This window comes from Podarcis cretensis (genome assembly GCF_951804945.1).
Source record: "Podarcis cretensis genome assembly, chromosome: 10".
In the NCBI taxonomy this organism is placed as follows: domain Eukaryota; kingdom Metazoa; phylum Chordata; class Lepidosauria; order Squamata; family Lacertidae; genus Podarcis; species Podarcis cretensis.
The window spans coordinates 31312864-31332846 of NC_137179.1; the positions used below are offsets into that span (position 1 = coordinate 31312864).

Consider the following 19983-nt stretch of genomic DNA (forward strand, 5'->3'; position numbering starts at 1 on the left):
TGCACTGAACTTCCTTAATACATGTGCAATGCCAAATATCTCTCTCTCTCTCTCTCTCTCTCTCTCTCTCTCTCCAGTTCTCTATTCTCTCCTCAAAACTTGCATTTCCCCCCATGGCCTTTAGTCTATACTCTTCATCCTCATTCCCAAGTGTAAATAGGCTTTAAATGCACATCAAGACATTTGCCCACAGTCCTCTCTCCTTCTCTTCTCTATCACTCCCTCTCACTGCTGTTTCTCTCCTGTTTTTGGCTCCCTCCAAACAAACTCTTCATTGGGTATTTATTCTGACTTTTTAATGCAACAGTTATACAACGAGGATTCATCCTGAGTTGCTTGTGAGATGTTTGCGCATTGTAATGGTTCTAAGGGGTTTGCTCGTGCATAAGTTGCCGCCACTCCTGGCTAGGTTGCCTGGTTGAACCCTTTCTCTCTGGACAGCCTTGCACTCGTGGCTGTCTCAGTCACTGGCAGAATCCATCAGTGGGCGTTTCTTAAACTTCTTCCAGCAAAGAAGTTCTTTGACGCCAAGTCTCCTCCTACTCTCCCTGCGCGGAAGTCTTCTGCGCAGGGAGGGTGTGGGCAGCGGAGTACCCGTGCTCTCCCCACTGGTCTCCGGTGAAGAGTCCTGGAGCCTTCTCTCCGATTCCCCCATCTGCCCCCCTTCACCCCTGGTGTTACGCTGATTTCCTTCCCCAGCAGATGGGCTGCCTCTCTCCCTGCTGGGACCCTCTCCGGCATCGCTCTGGAGCCTTCCCTCCGCCTCTGGCTCCGATGGCAGTTCCCTGACACGCATCTTTCTGTTAAGCATTCATTTGCATTTTTAAAAGCAGATTTGTTGCTCTAGAGCAACAGAGTGCTTTAATCCACTATGATTGCACAAACCAACAGTTCAAGTATATGCTCGAATCCCTTCCACAAATTTGCCACAGTCTGGAGGGTGCCCTTAGAGTATAAGTTCCTTATTTAACTGTACTATTGTTGTATAAACACCTTGCATTTAAAGCACGTTGCTTCCCTCAGAGATTTGTCAGATTGATTGGTACTATTTTCATGCTGGGCCATTCCATTTTTACTGCAGTTTGTCCTCATCTAATTTGTAGTGGGTGTAGCTTTTGTTTTCTGTGTGTGCAGACATGGCATATCTCTCAGGTAACTAGCATGGAGAAAATTGTTTTAATGCTCCCACGTTTATTCTTTTTGCATAAACTTCTGCCAATCACTGTCGTCTTCTTCTTTATCTCTTAATGGCTTTGCAGTAGTATCATATGTCCTTTGGGGCATGATGGCAGACTCTTCAGATTGATGATCACTTGCGGCAATTCCCACCCTAGGCAGGGCTTTTCATGGCTGGCAGCTAAAATCTGCTGCTGTTCCTGTTCACTTTAATAATGCAAGATCACTTCCCTAATGCAGATGGCAGTTGCACAGGACCTAAACAGTGACGGTGATATATTACACCCACACTGTGAACGCAACTTGTTTTCTCAGTATAGCAGAATGGTTTTCAGCTGGTCTTGTTTGGAGAGAACCATTTCTAGCACAACTTCACAACAGTTCTAGTGCAGCCAAAATATGCGTACAAAACGGTTTTTACCCACATGGGAATAAGGACAGATGAATCTGTCAATTTTTGTTCTCTCAGTTTTGCATTTTTCCAAATTTCAGTTCTCCACACCTGTGCAGCCATTTGTGAGCTTTCTTTAAGGATCCATATAAAAATTCACCAGCATTTTATTGTGGATTTCTCCTATTGGACACTGTCTGTGACATAAATTACTTACCAATGACACCGTCTTCTCCTTATTAATTCTTGTGAGAGTTCTTCACTCTCCTGTTACATATGCAGAATGACTCCCACCACAAACAAGGTTTCTCCCCCTTTCCCAGTACATAGAATTAAATTCCATGCTGGATTTGTTCTAACATGAGTAAAACACTTTTAAAAATCATAATCAGGGCTTTGTTTTTAAAATAATCTGGAAAATCCTTAGACTGTGAACCTCAACCCACTTAGCCCCATTGAATTTAATGGGACTTACTTATTCAGAGTAGACATGCATAGGATTTGACCGTTCCATTTCTCTAGCTTAGCTTCATTACCCATCTGGATATTCTCTTTGGCATCTCAGGCAGCAAATATACACACAGGGCTGCAAAATTACTTCACTGAAAAATGCTGTTGTGCCTGTACTAATTTCTGATATTTAATGACTTGATAATAGTGATCGAACATTAATAATTTGTGTATACATTGCTAAATGAGTTCTTCAGAGGATTATTGTAATTATCCATGTCTTCTTCTCTGATACTGTAATTATTATTCTTGTATTTCAGCTACCAATATTATTAATCTAAATACTAATGCCACCCCCACACAGAAAGACACGCATGTCAAATCCTTTTGGGACACTGTTTCAATAAGCTCTTAACACTGCACTCCTGGTATGTTTCCCTCAAAAAAGTTTAGAGTGCAGGAAAAAATGATACTGTTTTGGAATTTGATCAAGATCATCGTGTGCAATAGCCTGATAAATCTGAGAGCTTTTAAAAAAATAATTTAAAGCACTTTTTAATTGAGTGGAGAGGTTAAAAATTAGTTGGACTGATTGTTTTGCTTTTCCTCTGTACTTCATATAAATTATGAATATTCCATGCAACAAACCTGCAAGATATGCCACTATTATTATCCCTTTATTGTAGATCACAAGGGTAGGACTGAGGATGAAATACAGTGACTTGACCTGAACACTCAGTGAAGCAGGAACTTCCCAGCTCAATATTCATTCTCCTCAACATGACACTGCTCTAGTTTTTTTATTGCTGCCCTATTAATTAAAACCATCCTCATGATGGACAGAATGGATGAATGTCACTGTGATGGCAGTACTTTTGTTCACACATATATATGCACCATGCCTTTCCCAGGAAAGAAAAGAACAGGCAGTCAAGGAAGGATTGCCTGTAAACTCTCCTCAATAAATCACAAATATCACTCTCCAGTGCTTGAGGGGAGAGAGGATGTGTCCTGTGCCACATTTCCATGAGGTTTGGGTCTCCCATTGGTCATAAAAATCATAAATTCTTGCCGTCTTCCTTGCTTTCCAGAAATCTCCGATTTCCTTCAACAAAATCATTTCTTGGTCTTTCCTCTCATAATGTGCTAACTACAGCCTCTCTCTGTCTGTCTGTCTGTCTTTTTAATTCCAGCCAGTGACCAACAACAACCCTTGGATGCTCCTTTACTTCATTTCTTTCTTGCTCATCGTCAGCTTCTTCGTCCTCAACATGTTTGTAGGGGTGGTGGTGGAGAACTTCCACAAATGTCGGCAATACCAAGAGGCAGAAGAGGCCCGGCGGCGGGAAGAGAAGCGCTTGAGGCGCCTGGAGAAGAAGCGTAGGAGTAAGGAACAACCTAAGTGTTTTGTTGGTTCGTAGGCTGAAGTTTTCTGAGAAAAAACTTATCATTTTTTATTAAAAACAACAACAACGAATACAACATCGCTAACCCAGGTGACTGCATTTTACCTCCACAGTTAGAGGCAATAATGCTTCTGAATACCAGTTGCTGGAAACCATGGGAAAAGGGAGAGAGAGCTGTTGCTCTTGGGCTTCTCACAGGCCACTGTGAGAACAGGGTGCCAGTCTAGGAAGGCCATTGGCCTGACCCAGCAGGTGCTTATGTTCTTAATGTGTATGTGGGTGGCAAAACTGTGAGAGCTGTTTGCCGCTTGGTCAAATGTCATTGAGCATCTGCCCAAAAAAACCCTGTTAACATCACCTGTTCTTTGGGTAGATGGGGCCCATGGCTATCTCTATCTCTTTCAGTCATCATATTCTAAGACAGCCTTGGAACCAAGAGAATCCCGTTTCAATGTGCCTCTTATTTGTGCATGTAGTTTTGTGTGTACATGATTTAATGAGAAAAACACACATACCCCAAATGCACCTGGATGTGAATTAGTCCAGCCTTTCCTCTCCCCTCGTCTGCTCCTTAAACCCCTTTGAATGCACCTCTGTCCCAGAACCATGGAAGTCCCTGTAACTTCTCCTTACTTCAGATTTTTCTTTTCTGGAGATGCTTGCTTCCTGTGCTCATTTGAAAACTCAGTTTCTTGGAGCATGAAATGCTGGTTTAGTATCATTTCTACAAACACAGGACTAACAGATTCTTTCTGTCCCTCCCCTCTCCTCCCCTCTTCCCTTTCACTTACTCACTCTCATTTCTGTTTTCTTCCCCGTCTTCTGGTTCCCTTTTATTACATTCTTTTTTTCCTTTCCTTTCACCTTGCTCCCCTTCCTCCATTTTCATTCTTTCCTTTCCTTGCCTCTTCTCTGTTCTTCCTCTTCCCTCCCACCCTGGATTGCTCCCCTTGCCACTCCCATGGCAGAAGCACAGCGCTTGCCGTATTATGCCACCTACTGCTCTGTCCGCCTCCTCATCCATTCGGTCTGCACCAGCCACTACTTGGACATCTTCATCACTTTCATAATTTGCCTCAACGTTGTCACTATGTCCCTGGAGCACTACAACCAGCCAATGGTGAGTGAGTTCAAGGGACTAAATCCCACCTTTATGCCTTCCTCCTCCTTCCTTGTTCTCCTCCCCTTGTTCTCCTCCCCTTTTCACAAAGAGCTGCTTTTTACATAAAGTAGAAAATAGATGCTGCCCAGGAGGACTCCCCTGAGTGAGTGCCTGAGGGTCCTGCTCCTTCCTGCCACTTACCACCTGGCCCAGGGCAGGGCCTGCCAGACCTCACTCGGACAGTGTTACTGCAGGAGGGGCACAGAGTGTTTTTAAAATGTTTTTTAAAAAATTCTTTTGGATTTTTTGTATGTGGGGGGTGGGGGTGGGATGGATGTTTGGTTGGGTTTGGGGAATTATTTTTTTTATTTTGATGTTTTTGTAATTTTTAAATTTTTTTGTTTGTATTGTTTTATTGGTTTTGTTTGTTTGTATAAGTTGTTATTTTGTTCTTAGGGGGAGGGGTCAGGGCTGCCGGGGAGTGGGCCCCAGCCCACAAAATGGCTGGGGCATGTTCCACAGGGGGGGATGCACTGGGACAACCGATCTCAGTGATCACGGGTAGGAGGAGGAGTTACGCTAAGACCAGACCATGTCATTACAGAGGAGGCAGGTTTAGTCGTTGTCTGAGGACTATTCCTGCCTCCGGGTCTGGTCCTGACCGGATGGATACTAGAATCAGCAAGGGATACCCACATGACCTGAAGGTGCTGCTGTGCAATGCCAGGTCAATGATTCATAAGACCACTGCCATCCATGACTTGATCATGGATGGAGGACTTGACCTGGCATGTGTAACAGAGACTTGGTTGGATGAAGCAGATGGGCCTGTCCTTGCCGCTGCTTGTCCACCAGGTTTCTCTTACGCACAGCAACCCAGGTCATGTGGGCGGGGAGGGGGGGTTGCAGAAAGTCATTAGAAAGTCATTAGTTTGCACCAGGCGTCCTATTGGGAAGACCCAGTTTTCTGAGTGCATGTTCTGGAAGTTGGGCAATAGGGGCAGTACAGGATTCCTTTTGGTGTACCGACCTCCCCACTGCACCAAGGATTCCCTGCCCGAGCTGCTTCAGGTCGTAGCGGATGTTCTCCTGGAGACACCTAGCTTGGTCGTCCTAGGGGATTTTAACATCCATGCCGACACGACCTTACAAGGGGCAGCTCGGGACTTCGTGGAAAGCATGGCCTCCATGGGGCTGTCCCTGAATAAGTCTGGCCCAACCCATAGCCGCGGACATGCCTTGGACCTGGTGTTTACCTCTATGGATGTTGGTGATCTGACACTAAGTAAAAGTGAAACAAAAGAAGTGCCATGGTCAGATCACTTCCTGGTGCAACTGGACTTCTCTGCGACCCATCCCCTCTGCAGGGAGGTGGGACCAATTCGGATGGTCCGCCCCCGCCACTTAATGGATCCAAATGGTTTCCAGAGAGTGGTAGGGGATGCTTTATCCCATGTTGATGGCCTTTCAGCTGATTCCCTGGTGGCCCGCTGGAATGCGGAGTTAACCAGGGCTATTGACTGTTTGGTTCCGAAGCGCCCTCTCCGATTGCATGGAGCCCGGAGAGCCCCGTGGTTTTCCACGGATCTGAGGGCAATGAAACAATCTTTGAGACGGCTAGAGCGCCGGTGGCGGATAACTCATTCCGAATCTGATCGGACACAGGTTAGAGCTCAACATCGAGCCTACCAAGTGGCGATAGCGACGGCGAAGAAGAATTTCTTCACCGCCTCTATTGCATCTGCAGAAAACAGCAGCAGGAGACTTTTTCAGGTGGTTCACAATTTAGCGGAACCACCTGTAACATCGGGGCCCAGTACGGGCCACATGTTCTCCTGCAATGATTTTGCAAAGTTTTTTGCAGATAAAATCGCTCAGATTCGGGAAGAAGTAGACTCCACCGTGGGAGCAGGGCCAGGGCGGGAGAGTGCTAGAGTTCTGTCTAGTCAAGTTGAGTGGGATCAATTCCAATCTGTTACCTCCGAGGATGTGGACAGGCTGCTTGGACGAGTGAAACCAACCACCTGTCTCCTGGATCCTTGCCCATCCTGGCTTATAAAAGCTAGCCGGGAAGGACTGGGCGATGGGCTTCGTGGGGTGGTGAATGCTTCCCTCCGTGAGGGAGCCTTCCCAGACCCGCTGAAAGAGGCAGTTATTAAACCGCTTCTTAAAAAACCATCTTTAGATGCGGCCACAATGGCCAACTATCGCCCAGTCTCAAATCTTCCATTCTTGGGCAAGGTGATAGAGCGAGCGGTTGCCGAACAACTCCAGGCACGCCTGGAAGAAGCGGACCATTTGGATCCCTTCCAGTCGGGATTCAGGCCTCATCATGGGACTGAAACTGCCTTGGTCGCACTGGTTGATGATCTCCGGCGGGCTAGGGACAAAGGTGAGAGCTGTTTCCTAGTTCTGCTGGATCTCTCAGCGGCGTTTGATACCATCGACCATAACATCCTTCTGGACCGTCTTGAGGGGCTGGGAGCTGGGGGCACTGTCCTACAGTGGTTCTGCTCCTTCCTCCTGGGCCGTGTTCAGAAAGTGGTGGTGGGGGATGAGTGTTCAGACCCCTGGGCTCTCATTTGTGGGGTGCCTCAGGGTTCTGTCCTCTCCCCCATGCTTTTCAACATCTACATGCAGCCGCTGGGAGAGATCATCAGGAGGTTTGGGCTGGGTGTTCATCAGTATGCAGATGATACCCAGCTCTACCTCTCTTTTAAATCAGAACCAGTGAGGGTGAGTGTCTGGAGGCGGTGTGTGAGTGTCTGGAGGCCAGTGTGTGAGTGTCTGGAGGCGGTTGGAGGATGGATGGCGGCTAACAGATTGAGGTTGAATCCTGACAAGACAGAAGTACTGTTTCTGGGGGACAGGAGGCGGGCAGGTGTGGAGGATTCCCTGGTCCTGAATGGGGTAACTGTGCCCCTGAAGGACCAGGTGCGCAGCCTGGGAGTCATTTTGGACTCACAGCTGTCCATGGAGGCACAGGTCAAATCTGTGTCCAGGGCAGCTGTTTACCAGCTCCATCTGGTACGTAGGCTGAGACCCTATCTGCCTGCGGACTGTCTCGCCAGAGTGGTGCATGCTCTGGTTATCTCCCGCTTGGACTACTGCAATGCACTCTACGTGGGGCTACCTTTGAAGGTGACTCGGAAACTACAACTAATCCAGAATGCGGCAGCTAGACTGGTGACTGGGAGCGGCCGCCGAGACCATATAACACCGGTCTTGAAAGACCTACATTGGCTCCCAGTATGTTTCCGAGCACAATTCAAAGTGTTGGTGCTGACCTTTAAAGCCCTAAACGGCCTCGGTCCAGTATACCTGAAGGAGCGTCTCCACCCCCATCATTCTGCCCGGACGCTGAGGTCCAGCGCCGAGGGCCTTCTGGCGGTTCCCTCATTGCGAGAAGCAAAGCTACAGGGAACCAGGCAGAGGGCCTTCTCGGTAGTGGCGCCCACCCTGTGGAACGCCCTTCCAGCAGATGTCAAAGCGATAAACAACTACCTGACATTCAGAAGACATCTTAAGGCAGCCCTGTTCAGGGAAGTTTTTAACGTGTGATTTTACTGTATTTTTGGTTTTTATGGAAGCCGCCCAGAGTGGCTGGGAAGGCCCAGCCAGATGGGCGGGATATAAATAATAAATTATTATTATTATTATCTAGCAATTAGGAGTAAAATGTGGCAGGCATTAGAAGATGAGTTGGGAACAGGCTACAGAGAGAACTACAGTGGTACCTCGGGTTACAGACACTTCAGGTTACAGACTCTGCTAACCCAGAAATAGTACCTCGGGTTAAGAACTGAACTTTGCTTCAGGATGAGAACAGAAATTTGCGCAGTGGCAGCAGGAGGCCCCGTTAGCTAAAGTGGTACCTCAGGTTAAGAACAGTTTCAGGTTAAGAACGGACCTCCGGAACGAATTAAGTTCTTAAACAGAGGTACCATTGCACTCACAAAGCAAAGAACAGCAGGTCCCCTTTATTACAAAACTTGCTTTATTAGGGCATGTGTCTGGTCACTGTATAGTTTCACTAGAGCCATGTGCTATATGATTGTCCACCTTGCCAGTTGAAAAGTTCCGTGATAAATATCACTGTGCAAAATTGCCCATAAATTGAGCCAGAACTAACAGGATAAGTACAGCAAATAGGTACAAACTAATGGTGAGGAGCTCATGTCTGATGTTATAGGTTTGTGGGGGGCAGAATCCCCTAAATTCCTGCATGCTAGATACTCCCCATAATTTCTGGAGTCAGTAAAAGTTAGAATTAATCAATGTTCGATTAAACTTCACCAAACATGGAAAACCCCTGAATTTAATTATGCTAACGAGCCAAGCCAGCTTTGCAGAGCTAGCTGGATGGGCCATTAGCAGAGGTCAAAGGTCAGTAATGGCCCATCCGGGAAACACATCAGAGGGCAAGACTGCCAGGCAAGGGGGAGTGGGACCCCTTCTTTTCTGGGTGCTAGTGGGCACCACAGTCTCGTTGTGTCTCAAAAGGGAACACAGACCCTGTTAAGCACATCTGCAACCCCAGGACTTTTGCACTACTCATGGAGATTGGGGTGGCATGGAACCCTTATTTTTTCCTCTTTCAGAGTGCAGTTTGCCAGATGAGATGTATATTTCTTAATCCAACCTGTTTGCTACTCCTTGTTTCCCATTTCGCTTCATGTCCAAAGGAGTTTGTCATCTGGTGGGGTGGGGGATGGCATGATCCTGGAGAGAGAATCCTTCCTGTCTATTTCTCCTAAACCAGAATGATGCTGTTACCAAAACACACACAGTACTAGTGTGGCTTAGTTGAAGAAATGAATTCTTGGCTCTCAGAATCAAATATATATGACATAAGATTAAAAGGTCTTTTCCCTCTGGGTAACTACATCTTGCTCAGTTCTGTATTCACCCATGCCAGGAAACCTCTGCCTCCAGAGCCTGCTGTCTTCAAGAGGCAGGGTCTTTAATTTCTAAGATCTGAAGTGGCCAGAATTACAGTCATTAACTCACCTTCTCTTTCTGTTAAACTTCAAGAACAATTTTTGTCAGGATTCCTATGGTTTATACCTTGTATCTCCTCCTGCATCCCAGTTTCTTTTGGGTTTTGCTTCTAAGCTCATCATCCTATCTCCTCCCTCCCTCCTTGTTACACCCGTCAAATTTTCAAGTAGGAGACATCTCTCTTCGCCTCCTTGTATGTCACTTTCCCAACCTGCTAATTATTCTGGCATAATGGAATGCCAATAAAATGCTTTAAGGTGGCTCAAGCATATGGAACTCCAGATATGCCAGACATAATTATCCGAACCCTTTCTAGTGAGTTGCAGGAGCTTCATACAATTTTGAAAAAGTCTGCTAACTTCTTCAGAAAACTTAGTTTCCTGCTTCCTCAAAAAAAGATGAAGAGCTGTTGCCCATAGATTGTTCTCTTTGGAGACCCCTCATTTATTTACTGATCAGTTAATTTGTGAAAGCTGTCCCACTGTACTGGTGCCAGAAGTGGCATGTAATGATGTTTGGATTCCTTTCATACCACCCACCTCCCAACGATACAATCATTCAGATGAACAGAGATTGTTTAGAGCAGAAGCATAGCTTGATAGCCCTGTGGCACAGAATGCAACATGACTCATTTCCATGGAATGCAGTATGACTCATAAGCCTGCATCTAATACCAAGTCCTGTCCTGGTTTAAACTCTACTACAACATATTTGTGATTACATTAATACTTCAGAAACAAGGGTGCAGTCTTACCACAGCATCCCTTAGAGCAAGCCCTTAGAGCTACAGCCACTGCCCTGGCCAACCTGTTTCTTCTCTCAAGTGCCTCTGAGCCCCCTTCTCCAGTGTTGTTTTCAGTACTACTGTTTTCCCCCTGAAATAATAAAGATCATCACCATCATTAATACTTCTAACCCAGCTTTCACCCTGCAGGATCACAGAGCAGTAGACAACAATGAAATAAACACATCGAACCAATAAGCAAAAGCATTAAACCAAGTACATGTACAGTGGTACCTCGGGTTACATACGCTTCAGGTTACAGACTCCACTAACCCAGAAATAGTACCTTGGGTTAAGAACTTTGCTTCAGGGTGAGAACAGAAATCATGCTCTGGTGGCGCAGTGGCAGCTGGAGGCCCCATTAGCTAAAGTGGTGCTTCAGGTTAAGAACAGTTTCAGGTTAAGAACAGACCTCCAGAACGAATTAAATACTTAACCTGAGGTACCACGGTATAGCAAATCAACTCTCTTAACAGTTCATCCACACCATACATTTAAAGCACATGGCTTCCATCAGAAAATCCAGGGAACTGTAGTTTGTTAAGTGTGCTAGGAATTGTAGCACGGTGAGGTGTAAATTAGTGTCCCCAGGATTCTTTGGGGGAATCTGTTGGAATCTGTTCCCAAGACACCGGGGCGTCTCTCCAGTGGTCACTCTCTGGCTGTAAATCTTCCTCAGTCCAGATAGACCGGTGATAAGCGACCCCTCCCTCCTGAGAGGAGCACGCTCGTTTTCTGGCATCTCATAACAGAAGAAAGAGCCAATTAGTAGCTCTAAAACTACTTTATTTACAGTCTATATACAAAGAATCCATCAGCACGTCTGTGCTCTCTCAGCATCAGTACAGAACAGCCTAACAGAGAGAAGTGAAACTAACTTCCAACAGTACTGAGACTTCCTGTCTCACGCTCTCAGACACTCACTTGATATAAACAACATAGTGCTACTTGCTGGACAGCTTGGTGGATAAAAATCCTAACAGAATCCAGGTGCATTAAGTGAGCTTTAGCACTCTTCTCCTGAATGCCTGCCCAAAGAGAGATGTTGGCAAGAAGTCATCCATTAAGAGGACCACAGCATTTCCACAGGGAGGGAACTTTATAACCAAGAAGGCCACCACAGACCCTTTCCTAGGTCACCACATCAGGAGCCATGGTAGTTGCTAGGGCTTCCTCTTCAGATCTGGGGAGATATTGTGCAGACTATTTGTTTTGCAGCCCCTTCAAAAGACATGTCCTCAAAGATTCCCCTCTCACACAAAAGAAGGGGGGGGTTCACACAGCAGCAATGTAGGTAAGAGGCATTTACATGGCTGTGCAAAATTTGGCATTTGTTGTTTGGGGTTTTTTAAGCCATGGAAAGCTGCTACAGAAACAATAAAAGACAAGCCAGTCATCATGGAAGAATGAATCGTGTATGAACTGTAAACAAGGTTGAAGCATACAAATCTTCTCAGCAAGGAACAAAACAGAAAGAAACTAAATGTTAAGATACTTGAGGTATACCCCTGCAGACATAGCCTTTTGATAGCTCAGTATTCAAGAATCCTAGAAATATGTAGATATATTTGTAAAAAGTAGCAGAGGTCTGTTTTCTCCTACAAGGAACACTGCTTTCTCCTGCCTTCACTAGACCTCACATACGTTCAGCTCCCAAATTAAATTTTGGTTGTGTCTTCCTTGTCACCCCATGAACCAGGTGCGCACCGACCCCTCTCGCTCTCCAGGCTTCAGCGAAAGCCTGCATTCGCCCCATAGGACGCACACGCATTTCCCCTTCATTTTTGGAGGGAAAAAAGTGCGTCCTATAGGGCGAAAAATACGGTAATTATTTTGTTTCCCTAGCCAGATGTTGTCTTTCCCTGCTCCATCACTCTCTTTTTCTTTCTCAGAGGGCAGACGGTGTCCGTTGAGCCCTTTTGATGGGGTAGTTTTCTACCCCAAATGTGATTTCCAATGTATCTTGGGGTAGTCATTTGTTCAGCGTTTTGTTTAAAGTGGGAGAGGTTACTTTTGAAAAATTGTTCTGAGGAAAGGGGACTAGTCAATTAGTGCTCATGCGCATTAGCATTTGCTACAAACTGGTGGGCTTGCTGCAAACAGCTTTCCTGAACTCAGTCTAGGAGAGGAGATTGTTCATGTGCTCAAAACCAGTAAGTGTGCTTCCATACCTTCCTCCTTTTGATTCTCACAGACCAGTCGGGGAACTTGATGACATTAATGTTCCCTTTTCTTTCAATCCCTAGTCTCTGGAGACGGCCCTCAAGTACTGCAACTACATGTTCACCACTGTGTTTGTCCTGGAAGCAGTTTTGAAGCTTGTAGCCTTTGGGCTGAGACGCTTCTTCAAAGACAGGTGAGCCGGAAAGAACGTGAGTCATACCCTGTGGCACACAGAAGATCAGAGGTGACACATTCTGAGTTTGGAATGCCATTCACTACCTGACCTACTGTATTTGAATTTGGGGAGAGGGAACTCTGACCACAGACATTTTTACAAAGTAATGCTTAGGACACCCTTCCTCACTTGGTACCCTCCAGGAGTTTTAGTTTCTGCCTCCCATCATCCATGACCATTGGTCATGTTGGTTGGGGCTGATGGGAGCAGTAGTCTAAAACAGCTGGAGGGAGCCAGGTTGGAGGAGGTTGGCTTAGAAGGAAGCCTCTTTCCTTGGAAGGAAATACAGGTGACATGGATATCAAGGCATTCCTTCACTCAGTGAAACTCTCCAGTCATTTCCCACCAGCTTGGCCACCACTTTGCCTTTATAAAGTGTTTGTCTTCTATTTATCTCTTAGCTCCTTCCCGAATCACCATTCCTCAGGGACACACTTACCATGTCCCAAATTCAGTCCAGTTAAAGAATCTAAGATATTGGGGCGGGGAATGCTGCTGCCAATCAAAGTGAACAATATTGAATCAGTATAAAGCATTTTGATGTATCATATTTAAAAAATGTGCCTCCCCACCTGCCAAATAATAATCAAATACCATGCAAATATAAATTCTCATCCAAGCAAACAGAACAGCCAAAATAAAGGATGTCCGTTTGCTTAATTGGCATGCTCATTTATTTAATTAGCAAACACAGATTTCCATGTTTTGTTCCATTTTTTTTAAAAGGGAACATTTGATGAGTACAGCATTACAAATAACTTGTTGATAAGCTGTGCCTAGTTTGAAAGTGTGTCATTTATGAAAATTGTCAAATGAATAAATTGATTCCCATCTCTTAAAGGTGGAACCAACTGGACCTGGCCATTGTTCTGCTCTCAGTCATGGGCATCACACTTGAGGAGATTGAAATAAATGCTGCCCTTCCCATCAACCCAACCATCATCCGTATCATGAGAGTGCTGCGTATTGCCCGAGGTGAGCTACAGAGGGAGCTACAGAGCACAGACTGACCAATAGGCATGTTTCGAGAAGGACGAGGAAGGGCTGTGGCTCAGAGGTAGAGCATACGCTTTGAATGCCGAAGGCCCCAATTTCTATGCTTGGCACCCCCCAACAAGGTTGAGAAGGACTCCTTGCCTAAAACCCTGGAGAGCCATGTCCAGTCAGTAGACAGTATTGAGCTAGATGTACCAATGGTCTTCCTATATTCCTATGTTCCTAATGTATTAGTAGGAGACTAGACTGAGGAAGACTAAGCAACTTGGAGTCTTTGTGCTAAATCACATGTTGGGCCTCACATGCCCTTGATGCTTGTGAAATTTGTCATCTTCTGTGTGTGTGCAAGAGCCACACAGATGCAGTCATTCTGGCATCTTTCTCCTACCATGCTTATCCAGTGTGACTCTTCAGCATGCGTAGCAGGGCTCTTCTTAACACCATGCAGATTTCCAGTGCTCTGAATTTTCCACAGAACTATGAACTTGAGCAGGGCTGCTTTCTGACTGACAACTGAGTAACACTCAACTAACTGGGACTTTGCCAGACATATTGCCAGACATTCACATGTACCTGTGCAAGTGATGCTGCCAGAGTTCAGAACTGGAGGTGTTTAGAGCATGAACTTCCCCAGTTAGCCATGTATGGGCTAATTACGAGTTGAGCCAAACATCTCCAGAACCCAGGCCCCTATAGTAATTAGTGTGGGGACCTATTTCCTCTGACATTTACCTGGTGACACCCAAATCAATGAGAAGTACGGCTGTGCTGCTGCAACCTTTGTTAGGCTGCACAGGACCACTGAGAATGCCAAGGGCACTGGTGTTGCAATTTTGGTCCTTGGTAAGAATCCTCTGAATTCTGGTACCCAAGAGAGTATGCTCATCTGTATAGTGGCGAGGGCACCATAATTACTGGGAACTATCATTTCAGAAACAGAAGGGGTTAAATGGAGAGGAGACGAGTGGCTGAGAAAAAGAGATTGGGTGGTGGGGAGAAAAAGATGAGATGTTGGCAGGAGTGTTCTCTAATCAGACACATTAGGGAGAAAAACCAGCAACAGGACCATTGCTTGGTTTGCTGATATTGTGTGAAAAGCCACCCACTTTGCTTTTTCCCCCATGGCAGTTTTGAAGCTCCTGAAGATGGCGACTGGAATGCGAGCATTACTGGACACAGTTGTGCAAGCACTGCCACAGGTAAATGAAGCCATATCTTTTTACAGAGGATTTTGCACTAGTTTTTTTTCATTTAAGAGTCAAAACGTTTAATTATGAGATGGGCTGAGGCTGCCATTCCTGAGGGGAAAAGAAAGTAGGCCTTAGCTACCAACAGCCCAACCCTAGGCTTATTTATTCAGAAGTAAATTCTGTTGCATTCAAGAGGACTTGCTCCCAAGTATGGGAGTGTAGAATTGTACAGCCCAAGGCTGAACTCCCAGACATACTTACTGAGGAGTAAGCTCCACTAGGCACAGTGGGGCTTCCTTCTGAGTAAGCCTTCCTGTGACTGCATTGTACATGTTACAAATTCTGAAATTTTGAAAGCACAGTTATTTTATCTTCTGCCTTTTGGATAAGCGGCTGGTATCGCCGCTGCCACATTCTTTTCTACAAATAAGATATCCGATACTTATTTTAAAAAGGAAGGTTAGAAGCCCAAGACTGATGAAGTGATATTTTCTACTGGCTAACTTATATATGAATTTGTAAGTTTACTAACCAAGAATAATAAGACTTAAGATTCAAGTTCACTAATTAAAAACAAATATCTGAAACAGTAAGTTTGCAAACTTTCTTAGAGCTCTTTATCAGCAAATGGGGTCTGATATCATATTCTCCATTTTGTATCTTATATAATAATAATAATAATAATAATAATAATAATAATAATAATTTATTATTTATATCCCGCCCATCTGGCTGGGCCTTCCCAGCCACTCTGGGCGGCTTCCATAAAAACCAAAAATACAGTAAAATCACACGTTAAAAACTTCCCTGAACAGGGCTGCCTTAAGATGTCTTCTGAATGTCAGGTAGTTGTTTATCGCTTTGACATCTGCTGGAAGGGCGTTCCACAGGGTGGGTGCCACTACCGAGAAGGCCCTCTGCCTGGTTCCCTGTAGCTTTGCTTCTCGCAATGAGGGAACCGCCAGAAGGCCCTCGGCGCTGGACCTCAGCGTCCGGGCAGAATGATGGGGGTGGAGACGCTCCTTCCGGTATACTGGACCGAGGCCGTTTAGGGCTTTAAAGGTCAGCACCAACACTTTGAATTGTGCTCGGAAACATATACACTTCCACCTGTCAGCTTTGTCTGGCAAATCATAGTGCTTTTGTGGGAGACTGACATGCCTGCAACTCTCACACCCATTGGTCAGCTGTGATCATTACCATTAGTCCAGGCACTCTCACTGAATCACTACATGAGGCAGGAAGGAGACAGCAACAATTGTGTAAAAATAATGATGGTAACTCCAAATACCCATGGCAGCAGAGAACCCTTGGATCAGCAACGATCTGCTTCAGCACTGTGCAGATTGTAAGTTTCAATCACACTGATTCAGTAGGCTTGCCACTTGCCAAAACACTACAATTGCTCAGCTATGCTTCTGTCCATTAGCTCCACTGACTTTCATTTCACACTTCAGGAAAAGAAACAATATTCAGGTAATTAGCTCTTTATCCCCTTAGATATTTTTATCCCTTTTAGCCTCATTGAACACAGTGCTTTTACACAGTGTTAAATGATACTACTCCTATTTTCCTTTTCCTTTCCTTCTTTCTTTCTTTCTTTTTCTTTCTTTCTTTTTTTCTTTTGTTTCTTTTTTGTTTATCTCACTATGCTCTTGGCTAGATGTACCCTGTATTAACAATGCATGCTTTTGGTGCTCAAAGTAAATAATGCAAAAATGCAGAATTGTATTTAATTTGGCATCATTCATTCTGATTTCACTATTCTCAGAACTGGAAATATTTTGGCAGTGACTGGTGTGTCAAAAGACACTGCCTATGGCCATTTTTGTTTTCAGGACCTTTGGCAATATCTGCCACCACATTGTCAGACATTGCTCTCCAACCATAAGGGCTGAAAACCAGATTTTGAAAAATGATATTACTGGGGCCAAAATAGACCCTTCATGTTACATCACCTGGACGTCCCATTTGTAATAGGGAAGGCCATGTCCAAAATTCAGAGATGCAAACAAGACTGAGAGAACTGGCAAGGCAAGGAGGTCTTAGCCCTTTTCCTACCTCAGAAAGATGCTTCAGGCTGCTTCCTTCTCATCTCCTCCATGGAAGTTTAAGTGTGGCATAACACACTCTCAAACTGACGGCAAGGGACACTTCAGTCCTTTACTTCCATTTCCTTTAGCTTATGTATGGAGTGGGAAGGTCTAGGTCTGGTCAGTATGGGAGGCCAGTTTGGAACCTCATGTACCCTGCCTTGAGTTTCATGATGCGAAAAGGCAAGACATAACATGGAATAAATAAATAGTCATCAAGGGTGGATGGGATCTGTGACTGTTTTGAAGGCCAGCTAGGAAGCTGCTGGGGAGCTAGAATGGTTCCCCAGATTGCCAACTATGCATCTCACATGGCTAGACTATAGACCTTGCTCCTATAGGAGGCAGTATCTGCCACCAACTTAAATGCATGAGAGAGAGAAGGTTGTTGATGGCTACTTGCCATGATGGCTATGCTCTGCCTCCATAGTTAGAGGCAGCAATGAATACCTGTTGCAAGAAACCACAGGAAGGCCAAGTGCTGTTGTGCTCAGGTCCTGCTTAGGGGTTTTCCACAGGCATCTGGTTGGCCACTGCAAGAACAGGATGTTGAACTAGACGGGCCATTGGCCTGATCCAGCAGGCTCATCTTACATTCTCATGTTCTTAATCTACAAAAAGCACAAAACCTCCTCTCCTCTTTGAACTCAAGTGCCAGAGGATGTTAAGAATGTTTAAACACTATGAGCAGTGGTTCCATTTTTTTAATATATAAATAATTCCTTTCTTATTTCTCTTTTAATTTTTTTCATGTAACTGTAAAGTGGGAGCATCAAATAAAAATAATGTGCTTGGGGTTGTTGTTGTTTTTTTAAAAGAAAGACTAAAAATGGGCCTGACTAACTCTGGCTCTCACTCTTCTCCATTTTCCATTCTTCTGTCGAATGCCTGATCGTTTATCAAGTCTCCTGTCCCATGAGAAATAATGCTTCCTCCATCTTTGCATGTAGTGAAATGTCACCTGAAAGGCAGCAGCTGGATAGGGGGATTTGCATGACTTGCAAAAGGCAGCTGCTCAAGAGAAATACTCAGTATTGATGTTTCCACTGCCCACCACTCGATTCCCATGGGTATCAAGCCAGGAGCAAACTGACAGAATTCCACTTGATGGATAAGTGGCTTGGGAAACAGGGATTACACATACACTTTGGTTCTTAGGAGATAATTGCCAAAGAATGAATAATGGCATCCAAGAGGGCTTACCGAAGCAGCTATCTTCTATCTTGTCTATAAAAAAATATGAACATGTGTTTGTCTGTTGGTTGGTTATTTGATTATCTCTTTGTGTGAATGAGGTGAGCCTGAAACTTTATCTCAAATTGTTACACATGAGACTTGTGTGTGATATCACATTCTTGCCTCCAGTGCACTGCTATCTGATGCAACTTGTAACACTTTTTTAATTGTACTCCGGATTACAACTCTACAATTCTGTGGAATTCTTGCCTTCTGTTTGCTGCTCTGTCTGCGCAAACAAGAATCCCTTGTTTTCTTACACTGAGAACACATGCCCACTTTTTATCATTTACAAATGAGGGAGTTATGCTACAGAGGCTATGAGTTTTAGATGTTCAGAGGGCAGCATCACCCTCCCCCAAGAGTACACCCTTCAGGAGGAAAGGGCTCATCAGTGGTGTTTTAAACCCCACTTGTGTGAAACTATTGCTCTTCATAGAAATACTGAAGTTTCCACATTGTGAGGCGGGGGGTTCAAAATCAGATATATTTATTTTTTACTATATATAACATTTTGCAGTAATCTATCATTGAAATTATTAGGACATAGATGAGTGTGGCCAAGTCTCTGTCATCAAGGAGGGGATGCAACCAGCTTAATCAGTTAAAGGCATTCCTAACCACTTGGCCACCACTTGGGCACCCATGAACAGCACCAGGCAGTACATTTACTTTTTCCAGGTGAGTGCAACACTATCCAGAACAGGCACACATACTCCCTGTGTTTGGGTCCCTTGGACTGCCTGCCATCATCGTCCTATCTTTTCAGGATTCAACTTCAGTTTGTTCATCTGCATCCAGATAATAACTGCATCCAAGTTAGGACTCTTGACTGCTGGCATTAGGTTTGATGTTAGCCAGGGGCCATCAGCACTCCAGTGACACTGCACTCCAGAATGATTAATGTTCTCTGCCTGTGGCTGCATATAGATGTTTAAAAGCATTGGGGACAAGGTGGCACCTTACAGCATTCCAGGCCAAAAGAGTAGCATCCACCCAAGGCTGCCCTCTGCACCTGCCTTCTCAGGCAGGATGAGAATATTGCAAAACAGTGTCTTCAGGTTATCTGCATCTGAAGGCATGTTTCCCTATCTGAAGAACTTGTGCTGGGTTGTTCTTCAAGCACCGGCAAAGCCTAGAAAGCATAATACTTCATTATTTCTTTAGAAGGCAGCTTCATTTAATAATGTTGCATGGTGGAGGCTGCAAAGATTAAGCCATAGTTTGTTTGTTTTTAAATAATATTTATTAACATTTTAAAGACTGCAAAAGAAAGACAAAGAATTAAACAAAACAAAACAATACAAAACAAAAAAAAAACAAAAACAAAAACACCACACAACACCAACCCCCAAACATTAAATTAACAAAACCGAACAAACACAATTTAAAACACATCTAATAAATTCAGTATCTTAACTTTCATTTACTTGTTTCAATGACCTCCTCACACCTCCCTTTTTGTATTCCACTTTAATTAACTGTTTCAGCAATTCCTTTCCATCTTCCTCTGTTTTCTGTCCTGTAATTTATCTTAACATATTCTAACCTTATTTTTCCCTTTAATATATGATTGCCTTAACATATTTTAACTTTATTTTCCCTTTAATACTCTAACAATCTATTTGTACTTAATTCCTTGTAACATTTCTACTAAAGCCATATAGCTCCTTTCCAACATTTTTCTAACACTCATTAATTTTACAATATTTTTATAAATAGTCTTTAAACTTTTTTCAATCTTCTTCCACCGGCTCTTC

At 44.5% G+C, this 19983-nt stretch overlaps 1 protein-coding gene across 6 annotated transcripts in view; it reads left to right on the plus strand.

The window, feature by feature from the left end:
* CACNA1I (calcium voltage-gated channel subunit alpha1 I) overlaps positions 1–19983 on the plus strand; it is a 366532-nt gene that overhangs the window by 326523 nt on the left and 20026 nt on the right. For all 6 annotated transcript variants that reach the window (XM_079994542.1, XM_079994543.1, XM_079994544.1 and 3 more), the window contains 5 exons: positions 3211–3403; positions 4392–4543; positions 12557–12666; positions 13550–13683; positions 14833–14903. In XM_079994542.1, the coding sequence (XP_079850668.1) occupies positions 3211–3403; positions 4392–4543; positions 12557–12666; positions 13550–13683; positions 14833–14903 (660 nt within the window). The remainder of the gene's footprint in view (positions 1–3210; positions 3404–4391; positions 4544–12556; positions 12667–13549; positions 13684–14832; positions 14904–19983) is intronic.